We start from the raw sequence: 12,799 nt of genomic DNA, 5'->3' as shown, positions 1-12,799 counted from the left end.
ACTATACACAATTTTTTTAAATAGGATTTTTGACTTAGAAGAGCGCTTTATTCGGCATACCATGATCGGCGGTGCAGTACAACATAAAGCAGCTAAGACGTCATAACTAGCAGGTTGGTTATCTAATATTGAATACTTAACTTTTTAACTATTAATCTTATAGTGCATTTATTGAGAGGCGTGTAGCCCATCGTAAGTAATATTCATATCAGTTTTTCAAATTTCGAATACGTGGTTACCCTGGGTGCTATGGCCCAAAACATTTTGTCTATGCCGACGCGTTACGTGTACTGGAGAGGTGGATTTGCCTGCAAGCTTCTCGAAGGCGCATGCATTTTGGCGCGATGTAGCGAAAATTTGTTGGACCACAGCGCCGAGGGTAACCGCCTTATCGAAATTCTAAAAACCGATATGGATATTAGTTACGACGGGCTACATGACTCTCAGTAATTAAGGGACCTAACAGTAATAGTTAAAAGTTAACTACAACCTTTGTCCGTAAAGTTTCGAGACTAATTTATTTTCTCTAGGAATGATTCCCCAAAAACAAATGTTGGTGCGTATGTGTAGAGCCATCTTTTCGGGCTAACCTGAGCTATTTATGTCAATTGCTGTGACAGCCGCTAGATGAAACTACGTGTAGAAAAATAGGTTGTCACTAGTCTTCTGCGCATTTTACTATGAGCGAATGTGGAGAGATGGACGTCCACCTCGAACAGCGTGTAAACATAAAACTCTGTGTGAAGCTTGGCAAGACAGCCACACAGACGTATGGGCTCCTTCGTGACGCCTACGGCAACGAGGCATGTTGTCTTACTAATGTCAAGAGCATCTGATAGCATGCGGACTGTAATGGTGGGGTCTTGCTGTACGGTCTCCCTGATCCGAGCCACGTTGTTTTCATTCCGTGAGGTTTAAGGGCGCCCCTGCCTTGTGTCGTCTTCCATCGACGTTCTCCCCGAAACGAACCTCTTGTGCCACTCGGAAACTCGCGCCCGCGATAATGTCTCGTTAATAATAATAATAATAATAATAATAATAATAATAATAATAATAATAATAATAATAATAATAATAATAATAATAATAATAATTGGTTTTTGGGGAAAGGAAATGGCGCAGTATCTGTCTCATATATCGTTGGACACCTGAACCGCGCCGTAAGGGAAGGGATTAAGGAGGGAGTGAAAGAAGAAAGGAAGGGAGAGGTGCCGTAGTGGAGGGCTCCGGAATAATTTCTACCACCTGGGGATCTTTAACGTGCACTGACATCGCACAGCACACGGGCGCCTTAGTGTTTTGCCTCCATAAAAACGCGGCGGCTCTGATGGACTGCACCGCTGACAGTGTTATGCCGAAAGAAGCACTCTTCTGACTCAAAAAGCCTATTTTAAAAATTACGTAAAATCTTAGGTGAACCGCCATGTATGTGATAAGCAACCGAGCTTCGCTACTAGGAACAGCTCAAGCTGATCGACAGGGCTCGCTAGACTGCAAAGGCCACCGGGGCACTGGACTGGACCAACCTAAGCCGCGAGAATCCCCCTTTACAATAAAGTTTTTTATTCGGAACCTAGCGGTTCACCCGAATCTGTCGGCGGCTGTCGGGTGCGTGTAAATTAGACCTCGGAAAGCCGATCTCATCCCCTTCAGATCACTGTGCAACAGGCACCTCTGGAGTTGAGCGCTAACCATAGCATTTACCACACCAAGAAGAATTTCTTTTTAGCTACGACGATTTCACACTCATGAAATATTTTTGCATTCCTACATGGCAGAGTCCAGAATAAAGGCCCTGTCGACAGTGGGGGCCTTGTCGACAGGCAGTGGAGTCTGTTTACTGTACTCGTAAGAACAGTAAACTTGCATCCGTACTGTCAAACACACGGCACTCACACACGGGCTCGTCCCGCCCACTGGCGCGACCGAAGCCCCCCTTACCCCCCGGCAACAAGACAGCACCCGCGTTTGGCAAGACGCCTCCGCGCGTTGCCTCGTCACAGGGTGGCCTCGCCCCGAACCCGGACGTCGTCCTGAGTCTCCAGACAAGGCCTCAGCCTGTCAACCGGCGGTCGCCCTTCGGCACATACGCGCCGCGTGCCGAGGCCCGAATTGGCGGCGCCGGCGTGCTTCCCGATCGGGCTGCGCGGAGACCCACCCGCTTCTCAAAACGATCGACACTTCGCGAAGGCGTCTGTTTTCCTTCTCGTTCCATCTTTGTTCTTCCTTAAGAGGATATATCTGTTGGGCGACGTGTTCTTGGGTTACTGCCCAGCTTTTTCAGGTGCTGAAGGACCATTATTCCCTCTTCAGTGCTGCTAAAGCGAACACAGTTCGAAGTCTCTGCCACTGCAAATGACAGCGTCTGGTGACCCACCAAAGCGGTATTTCTTTCATCTTAGCACTGGTCAGATTACGCGTTAAGGTACCGTGAAACTTGGATTTCTTGTTTCAGCCGCTTGCGGAAACAAACTTCGCTATAGCATTCACTCTACGTGTTCTCCGTCCTGCATGTTGCGTGGGGGATAGACGGAGGGAAACTTTTACCACTTAAGGAGAAAGGACGATTCCGGCAGTTTAGTCTACCACTCCTCTTCCAACACGTGACAGATGTGGGAAATTCAATTCAATTCATTTAATTTTACCAGAAGTTTGGAAGGATATCTGGGCTAAAAGCTGTGAAATCACAGCTTGACATGGCCCAGACAACCTCTACAAGACAGTGCCGACATAGTTATTAACAATAGTTAAGAGAAACAATGGAAACATCTAGAATAGCAGATACTATACAATATTAACTTTGTGTAGTATTCAAAACACAAACAAGCTTAGTTTCTAAATATTATCAGAAATAACCCAAGAATACATCATACATACATATTTGAATAAAACTGTAGATTTGTACAATCATAACTGAAATCAAGTTAGCATACAGGTACGAGGAATAATAGGTCAGTGAAGCAAACATATATCAGAAACGCGACTACTTATAGTTTGGAAAAGGATTCTTGAAGCTGTTTAAATGAAATTATCTTGGCATATTGAGGTTGACTGAGTATTTGTGGGAGGTTGTGTCCTCCAATGACTGAAATTTGTAGATTGTGCGGAAATGCGGAATATGCCATAATTCAGTACTACGAGTAGGTATAACTGTTTTTTGGTGACGAATGAAGGTGACTGTTGGCTCAATGCCATTAAGAATTAAAAACGTGCTACAAAACGATGATGCTTGTTGTGGCCATGTCGGTGTTCCATGCTGTGCAGTCGGCCTTCGCGCTTGATATCACATATGTACACTTGGTACACAGAGGGCAGGTAGATGAGTTTCTTACAAACACAAAGTGAGCATGGAAGGTAGAAGGCTCAGGGAGCTTGTAGACGTTTCGACAAGAGAACTTATCTTCGTCTGGCCAGACGAAGACAAGTCCTCTTGTCGAAACGTCGGCAAGCTCCCTGAGACTTCCCTCTCCTTTGTTGACTTTAGATATGCACACCTTAGTATTACACTGCCCACACTGCATCGGCACCCATCCCGGAAGTTGCTTAAAGGTACAGCGGTACAGCGTGCCGATGACGTTCGTGCTATCGGCGTCACAGATTAACTATGTGTACATTTCGGTGAAAGTGAGGCACAGCCTTCAGTCTGGTGCCCTAACAGTTAATGACTCCGAGCCTCCCTGTGCAGTCAGCAGTGCCCCTGGTTCACAATTGTTCATGTGGAATATTGGGCACTAGCTCTCGGATACGAAACACTCGCTGTTCAAGCTTTATTTACTGCTCATTAGAGACAGATTTTTTCGACACCATCGTGGGGGTGCTTTGTCCTTGTGGTTTGTCATCCTTGTGTAGCTTTCAACGCATCCACAATACATGGCTCGATACCAGTAGGTTCTCGGCCTTGATTTTAGTCGTTAAGACCGTAATGATCTCGCTTACGTGTTGCATACCTGCAGTTTTCTAGCATCATTTGTTGTACGGAAATAAAACTGATCGCGTCGTCCGCACTGAACCGTCGTGACAGTGTGAGAAGCGGCAAGGGCCGGTTCTGTTTAGCCGTACAATAGCGTGACCCTGCATTTGTGGATGTCATACAAATTTATTTTTTTTTAATCGGACATTCGCGCTGCACGCGCGTTGGTTAAGCGCAACCGTGAACAAGATATGTTCGCAAGAGGCCCGGCCGCATGAATCGGTCGAAGGCGCTGCCAGGGGGAGGTCCGTTCGCGTGAACCCGCCAAGCAGACCACGATCAGTCTGCTAATATGAAGGGGTTTGGTTTAGATTGTGAATATCCTCCGCGCTGCTAGCGTGCTGTTTCTCATCTCAAACCATCCCACGATGTGTCCGTGCTTGCATCCAAAGTAACAAAATTAAACTCGTAGTTATGCATACCTCTGAAAATGAAGAGTTCCAGTGGTGTATCACATGCCTAACCGTGCATCGAGCTATCACGCCTACCAGTATCAACTCACGCTCAAACTCTTATTTCTTTTAGTAAACGTTGCTGTAGTTTTTTTTTTTTTTTTTGGGGGGGGGGGGGGGACTTTGCGCGCACTAAATAAGGAAGGAAAGAAAAATCCGCCGACATTTAAAGCCATTGCGCTCATTCCTTTCTGTCGCCTTCCTGTCTGTGCTTGTTCCTTGGTGCGCAAGGCGACGCTGGCGACAGTGAGAAGTGCCCGCATACCAGATCGTCGCCCCATGCTTCGTGCCTCTTCCCTCTCCGCGTCATCTCGCAGGGCTTCCAGCAGGCCGCCGCGCAGCCACAGAGGAGCGCCGCCAGGCCACGCCGCCGCCTCTTCGCCGCCATGTCCTCGGCCCTCCTGTGCTGCTTCGTGGGCGCCTGCTTCGCCGTGACCGTCGCCGGCGACTCTGGCGAGTCAGCGCCGGCGTGTCTCGCCCCGCGTCGCGGTGACGACGGCGTGCTCCTGGAGCCGGCGGCCGACGTCTTCCTGGGGGCGTTCGTGCAGGCCCACGAACCGGCCAGGGACGCCCTGCTGGGCTGCGGCCCGTCCCTCGCCCAGGGCGTCGAGTCGCTCGAGCTCTTCAAGTGGGCCGTCGCGCTGCTCAACAGGGACCAGGGGTTCGTGCCCGGCGTCAAGATCGGTAAGCCAGTGCGCCGGCCGCTTCGGCCGCCATTTTGCATGTGCGCCCTCGCGGCAGTGCTTTTCTATCGCGACCATGGTCGCCGAGTTTCTGCGGTTTTTGGAGGCAAAACGCTAAGGCGCCCGTGTGCTGTGCAATGTCAGTGCACGTTAAAGATCCCCAGGTGTTCGAAATTATTCCGGAGCCCTCCACTACGGCACCTCTTTGTTCCTTTCTTCTTTCACTCCTTCCCTTACGGCGCGGTTCAGGTGTCCAACGATATACGAGACAGATACTGCGCCATTTCCTCTCCCCAAAAACCAATTATTATTATCATTATTATTAAATTGTTCAGCGTGTGGTGTATTCTTTGCGAATACTGTAGCGATATCCTTAGTTAACAATTTTTGTTTCTTGTACACTGCTAAAGAAAATTAATGGGTGAGTTGCGATTGCAGTGTGAGGAATCTGTCACAGCTTCACGGTTGTCTTAGTTGCGCTATAATATTCGGCTTTACTCTCCAGCTCAGCTTAGTCGCAGCGATCATGAGGTATCTTATAATAAGCCTGTGAAGTAAGTGCATGTAAGTACATACGTGTGTCCCGGAGAGACAACAATTTTTTTCTTTAACGCCACAGCGTTAACGTTCCCATTCAGTGGAGAGAACCCGGCGTAGTTGTCGTCACCAGTGCACGAAAAATCCCGACTGGTCGAGTGTGTCTTGACGTCACACATTGAGCCGTGGAATGAAAACGATTAAAGCATGATTTAAATTGAGATTACTAGATGGTAGCATGACTCAAATGTCATTATAACGAGTAAGGATGTGAAGTAAATTAAGCTCAAAAGAAAACTGGGAAAAATTAGTTGGAAATCAAACTTATGACCCTTCTGTAGTCAGACACGCTACCCCTAGGCTATTGAGGCACGTTCTTTCGACTTGGTTAAAGGGAGACCTTGTGTGTTGTGTGATGAAGGAAAGCAAATGTGAAAAAAACTTAAAATATATAAATGAAGTACAGTATCCGTGTCTGCGAAGTGATACACAAAGGACCCCAGGCCGTTGAAGGGACCCATTCTCCCGAGGTTTGGGTTGTACGTGCCAAGTTGTTCGAAAAAAAAGTGAGAGACACTCCTTTTTTGGCTTGTCTCACAGCGATTATTGCAGTTGCTTGCGTGAAATGCACGTCCACAGCAGTTTGGAGGACTAATCCGGCAAGCCAGATATAACAAAAAACCATGTTCTTGTAGGGAACTAGGTAAGTATAAAAGAACGGTGGAGGGAATGCCATCTTTCGCACTGGCCAAGCATCCGTGCGTGATGGCTGTCAAGAGCGACTGTCGGTTCCGCTCCGATGGCCTCTTCGTTTCGTTTAATTACTGAGCCTGGGTTTCCATATCTTTCTCCGGCTTAGCTGCTATCTCGGTGTCTCTCGTAGGCTATTTCCTACTTCGCTAGGGGAAGGCAGGGTTGGGGTAACAGGAACGGGGTCTGGAGATCTTGTAATCAAGCCTGTCGTCCGAACAATTACGTTGTTTTCTGTGGATCGCGCTCTTTGTTGGGCCCTTGATTTTCTTTTCTTTTTTGCTCTCTTTTGCTGTGACGGCTGCCTACAATCGAACACCGAGCGAGAAATTTGCTCTCCGTCGTCAACCCGCCGCGGTGGCTCAGAGGTTAGAGCGCTCGGCTACTGATCCGTAGTGTCCGGGTTCGAACCCGACCGCGGCGGCTGCCATTCGATGGAGGCGCCCGTGTGCTGAGCAATGTCAGTGCACGTTAAAGATCTCCAGGTGGTCGAAATTATTCCAGAGCCCTCCACTACGACACCCCTTTCTTCTTTCACTCCCTCCTTTATCCCTTTCCTTACGGCGTGGTTCGGGTGTCCGCCGAGATTTGAGACAAGTACTGCCCCATTTCCTTTCCCCGAAAATAATAATTGGTTTTGGGGGAACGGAAATGGCGCAGTATCTGTCTCATATATCATTGGACACCTGAACCGCGCCGTAAGAGAAGGGATAAAGGAGGGAGTGAAAGAAGAAAGGAAGAAAGAGGTGCCGTAGTGGAGGGCTCCGGAATAATTTCGACCACCTGGGGATCTTCAACGTGCACTGACATCGCGCAGCACACGGGTGCCTTAGCGTTTTGCCTCCATAAAAACGCAGCCGCCGCGGTCGGTTTCGAACCCGGGGAACTCCGGATCAGTAGCCGAGCGCTCTAACCACTGAGCCACCGCGGAGAAAACCAATTTTCATTTTTTTTTCTCCGTCTTCAGTGGCTTGTTATCTACGGCAAGTGACGACGAGACGCCAATTTTTTGGCCGGGCCTGAACGTGCCGACTATAAAGCGGTTTTGAAGGGCGAGCGCATAGTGAAATAAAAACGCAGGAAATCTCATGCGTAATGAGTTGCACCGAGTGTTAATTGGCAGGAGCGCCGTGAATTCATTTTGAATCAGAGAAGCACATGAACGACACTCCTCGCTAAGCCTAGCCGTATCCGGCTATAAGCAAGGGGCTGTCACATCGGGGCCCCGATACTGCGTTCCGCACCGGGCCTCGCAAATGCGCTGTCGGTCTTCATTTAGCGTTTCCGGCGCCTGCTATCCGCGGCGGCCTTCGTACTGCACCCCGAGCTCTTTGGTTCGCCGCGGCGTGGAGTTCGGCGGCATTTCACGGCCGCTGAGGGTCCTGTTCTGAAGACATGAGGATATATAGTTCGCAAATGACAGAGCGCGTCTTGAACACTATGCTGGACAGTATGTTGGTGCGATGCAAAAACAAAATCGCGCCGCTCATTCTACGTTCGCGCTTTATTTCTTCACGCCACCATTTATTCATGGTGCTGACGCTGGATCATGTCCGTTTTGGCTCACGTGCAGTCAGGCCATGTTGACCTCGTTCGCTGCAAGAAAGGAAACACGTCGGTGCGTGCGCTGCTGGAGCGGTGCTAGAACTGCAGCTCAAAAACAAGCAAAAACTGGGACGCTTTACGAGTGGTACGAGTGCCCTAGCTTTGACATAAGCTTGGTAAGCATGGTCGGAGTGGAAGATTTAAAATTCCTTGCGGCGTGAGCCAGCAGTCTGAAGTTAAGAGGCACACTGCGTTGTTGGAAAACTCAGGTTGCACATCTCGTGTCAAGGCGCATTTGAAGGTCGATAAAAAAAATCGCGTCGCTCGTGGCCAATAGCTTATCTCGAGGGTAAAAAGAGATGTTATAATTGCTCATTTGTTGCTGGGAGATACCGTGTTTAGCGTGGAGCTTAAGTGTGGCAATGTGGTGGAATTATACCTCAGGTTATATCTCAGGTTTTATCGCAAGTTATAGCTCAGGTTATAGCGCAGGTTATACCTCGAGCGTGCCTCCGCACACGGCTTGCCTTATCCGGGGCGCTTCGCCAAAGTGATTTATAACTGTCACGCGGCTTGTTCGCTTTCCTGTGCTTAGGCATGCGAGCGTTCGACTCCTGCGGCCACAAGGCCAGGGCCTACCTGCAGCTGGACGCGCTCCTGCCTGTTCTACGCGGGAGCTCCGAGACCTGTGTCGGCACGGCCAACAGCTCCAGGGTGATCGGTGAGTCGGCCAAGCTTGTACGCTATGGAACACGAATGCAGCCGGGATCCGCAGAGAGCGATGAGCGCCTGTTGTCAAAAGAAACTTGAACTGCATAATCAGTTGCGAAAACACTGTAGATCGTATTTAGGGATGCGTACCGAAGATGGATGACTTTCCTTTCATTATTCCCTTTTTCATTCGTACATCTACTATGGTTTACTTGCATGGGGTACAAAGACCACCACAAACCTGAACAAAATTTTCACCTTGCAGTGGTGAGCCGTTCATGCCATAGCAAACCGACCCTTCTCTAAGTGCACATCCGATCCTTTTTCCAGGTATAACTTGTTAACCATACAGAAAAGTTACAAGAAGAAACTATCAATGTAATTAAGAGTCTCGTTACAGTAAATAAACATGATTTCGAGCAACAATATCGCATATTAGGCTGTGCTTATAATTTCCGGCGACACAATTACCATACGTTTAAGCCCCGTACAAATTATGGTTTTCAGAAGCTAAACTATCAGATACCAAATTTATTAAACACCTACCGCGGAATTCCAGATTTAGCACTTGAAAACAACACACGAAACACTTTTAAAAACAAAGTTCATGCAATTGTGATGACCGCCCATAATGCGCAGGTCCACACGGGACGGAGAGGCAAAGAGACACCGTATGGCTCAGTTTAAACAAACAGATATATTCAATAATTACACATGATTAAGATTATACATCAGAGGCTGGGGCGTCCGAGCTTACGTGCCGACGACTTCATGGGGGCGATGGAGTGGCTCCGGAGTTGGGCTCGAGCGGTTGCTGGCAGAAGCTGCACGCCGTCGGGCTTCGGCGCTGAAGGCTCTCTTGGCGAACGATGTCGTCCTGAGCGTCCCTCTTCCGTACTGCTTGTCGACTTTTATATCCTCTTCTCCACACTCCCTAGGGTGAGGACGCCCACGCCGGAGGGGAAGGAGGGGGCTAGGGCTTTCACTTGGGCGCACAAACATACCACCGCACTTATGGTCTCGCCCCCCTCACGTGTTGAGTCCGAGGGAAAGAAGGTTGTCTTCGAGGTAGCGCATAGCGTCGGCTGTGGTAAGGCGCGCTCTGGCCCGCTGACAGTTCCCGCGGGTCACCGGCCTCCGCTCTCCATCCATCAACTGACACTCGCTCCTCAAGGTAAGGCGCGCTCTGGATCGCTGACAGTTCCCGCGGGTCACCGGCCGGGAAAGTGGTCCCTTGTCCTGGGATGTGCTCGGGAGGCCTCTCCTGGAACCGCCACGGCAATTGGGGAGGATAAAGCCCGTTTCCCCGCGCCGGCGGCGGCGGGTCCGGTTGGGTCCGGTTGGGCTTAAACCCCTTCGTTCTGGTCGTCACTCTCAAAGAGCATGGCTGGGTAATTGATGATGCCGCTGTCATCTGGGTCTACGCCGCGCCGTCGAACGCGGAACCTCGTAGCACACACAAGGAAAGTCACACTCCACAAGGAACGTCACACAATGCTGGCTTCCTAGGTGAACGACACAAATTCCACCTGTGTGTTTTCTAATGCATTTTCATTCTTATGCCTTATACTTCTTTCCTTCATGCAAGTGTATTCTACTTTTAAGTTGCCTCCTAGGTTTTGACTTTGTTTTGATTTTGAATGGCTTCTGCGCAAAATTTCTAAAACTGTTGCTGTTTGCCGCTGATTGTCAATGTCCAGGACTTCAGGCCCTTGTCAGGTGTTTGCAACACCTTTAGCCTGTATGTCCTCGGTTTTTGTATTTCATGAACTGAAATAAACAAGTTATTATTATTATTATTATTATTATTATTATTATTATTATTATTATTATTATTATTATTATTATTGTTATTATTATTATTATTACTACTTGAAATTAATTCGACAATACAAGGGTAGGCGGAGCGCTTTTATTAGGATAAGAGTAAGGTCGCATAAATACAGCACATAAGGTTTTGGATCGATGGATCGATAGGATGGACTGACTGACGGATTGATTGATTGATTGATTGGCGAAATTCTAAATACTGGCGGTGTTATTTACTGGCTATAATAAACATCACGGCAAGATACGATACGTGAATTAGCTTCGCATTCAAGCCCCAGGATACTCGCTATAAATTTCTTGAAATAGACCAATTTCCATAAAATTTTATACAGCTATTTTCGGCTAAAAAGAAACGTACAAAAGTGAAGTTGAGAACCCCTAACTTTTATTCGAAAACAAATATGTTTGTTCCTCTTGAAGTACTGCCCTCTTATCCCACTTTCTTTGCTCGGCGACGACATGGACGTCGGGATGAGAAGTACGTACCGCAAAAACTGCACCCTGATTTCATTTCTTTGCTTGCAACGATTCCAGTGCGTTCTTCTGCTTCCACCCGCTGGAGTCCCACCTTTTAGGTCTGTGCAGGAGCCTCAGCACAATCCGTACGAATGCCTTGTAGTAGCGTGGCATCCGCCCTTTTCAACACTCTCGAGGCACATGACACATTGCTGTCACGGCATGAAACACATTGCTCATGTTATGTTGCTCGAAACAAGTGCTGACTTTTCTCTCTCGTTCCTCCCGTCGCTAGGTACACTCATGACGAGCACTTTGAGGGACGAAGAGCTGATCGGCAGTCTTCTGAGGGAGCACGACGTCCCAACCATCCCCATGGAAGCCAGCGCCATAGCACCGCCTGAGTACCTTGCTAAGGTGAGAGCAAGCTGCGACGTCTGGCGGTCATTTGTGACACCTGTAGTGCATATTTGTTACCGCTGGCTCTGTGCAAGGCTGAGTAAACCGCAGTTTAATGGCGCCGCATCGTGACGAGGGGCCAATCAAGGAAATGTCGGTCAGTGACAACCGTTGTGCTTAGATCTTATGCAGTTATCTCTGTTCTGCGCACTATAACTTGGAACTTAAATTGTTCTTCGTAAATGTAACGATGAGTATTTTGATGTTAATGGGTTTCAATGCCAATTCAACGGAAGGATGGCAAATTGGGGCCTCAAGAAAACGATCACTTGTGCTTGGCGAGCCCTGTGGAACTCATTGTGGGGTCGTTCACTACGCACATAGCAGCCTGTGGCTCTCCAGTGTTTCTTTTGCCGATCGGCATGACTCGCATCTCGTGGATTCTCCTCAGCGCGAAAGTCCTTAAAACTGCCAAACACTCCGTTGCGGCCTCCTCTTACGCGGCGTTTTCGAAAGTTGACCTTTTTCTTGCGGCCACATGGCCCTACGCCTGACGCCACTCCGTCCCGCTGCAGCTGCTCCTCGAGTCGGCGTTCGACATGAAGTGGGAGCACTTCGCCATGCTCCACTCGCACGACGAGCCCAGTCTGGCGGTGGTCAAGGCGCTCAGCCAGCGCTCCGTGTCGGCCGCCTCGCCCTGCGTCACGCTCGTCGAGAGCCTGCCCGTCGAAGGCGGCGACCGGGCGCGGCTCAGGCTGCGCAGCCTGCTCGCCCAGCTGGAGGACACCACGCCCGTGTTCGTGGTGGCCGCGCCGGACGCGGTCGACTCGCTGGCCGAGCTCATCGCCTCGGACCCGGACTCGTTCCTGCGCCACCGCCAGTGGTTCTTCGCCTGGGTGCCCGGCGAGGGGGCACTGCGCCGGCTGGGTCCGCTCCTCAACAGGGGCGGATTTTACTCTCTCGCGCCGTACCCGCCCACGGTGGGCTCGTTCGAGGACCACTGGGCCAACCTGACCCAGGTCGCCGATGCCCGGAGGCCGCAGGACCACTGGTACCTGGAACTGGTGGCCAGGCAGAAGCGGTGCAGGGTCCAGGGTGTCAGGTGCGCGGCATCTCTCTGTCCCGGCGGCAGCTGCATAGAGCTTTCGTCTGTGTGCGCTGCGACGGTGTAGGAGTAGCTGTCCACAACCCAAGGTTCTCGCGTTCACCCGTTGACTTGTGCCAATGTTATCCGGACCTCCCATGCAGGCATGACCCTCATGGGTGGCGGCGATGCATCTGTTGACACTTCATTGTTCCGCAGAAACGCTAAAATCTTGGCAATGTTTTGTTCAGTCGCGAACCACCTTTTTAAGTAAAGAAGCAGCTATTCTCTAACAGGTCACCTGCACAGTATATTTATAGTAGTCGTTAAACCCATCTTGCCTCTTCAAACCCAATGTGTGTGTCCAAATGAAGAGTGAAAT

At 49.6% G+C, this 12,799-nt stretch overlaps 1 protein-coding gene across 2 annotated transcripts in view; it reads left to right on the top strand.

The window, feature by feature from the left end:
- Positions 1-12,799, top strand: part of LOC144122047 (uncharacterized) — a 214,512-nt gene that overhangs the window by 169,724 nt on the left and 31,989 nt on the right. For both annotated transcript variants that reach the window (XM_077655562.1, XM_077655563.1), the window contains 4 exons: positions 4,740-5,106; positions 8,533-8,658; positions 11,230-11,351; positions 11,909-12,435. In XM_077655562.1, coding sequence (XP_077511688.1) covers positions 4,740-5,106; positions 8,533-8,658; positions 11,230-11,351; positions 11,909-12,435 — 1,142 coding nt within the window. The remainder of the gene's footprint in view (positions 1-4,739; positions 5,107-8,532; positions 8,659-11,229; positions 11,352-11,908; positions 12,436-12,799) is intronic.

Source organism: Amblyomma americanum, chromosome 2 (genome assembly GCF_052857255.1).
Source record: "Amblyomma americanum isolate KBUSLIRL-KWMA chromosome 2, ASM5285725v1, whole genome shotgun sequence".
Taxonomy (NCBI): domain Eukaryota; kingdom Metazoa; phylum Arthropoda; class Arachnida; order Ixodida; family Ixodidae; genus Amblyomma; species Amblyomma americanum.
This window is presented reverse-complemented; position numbering and strand designations above follow the sequence as displayed.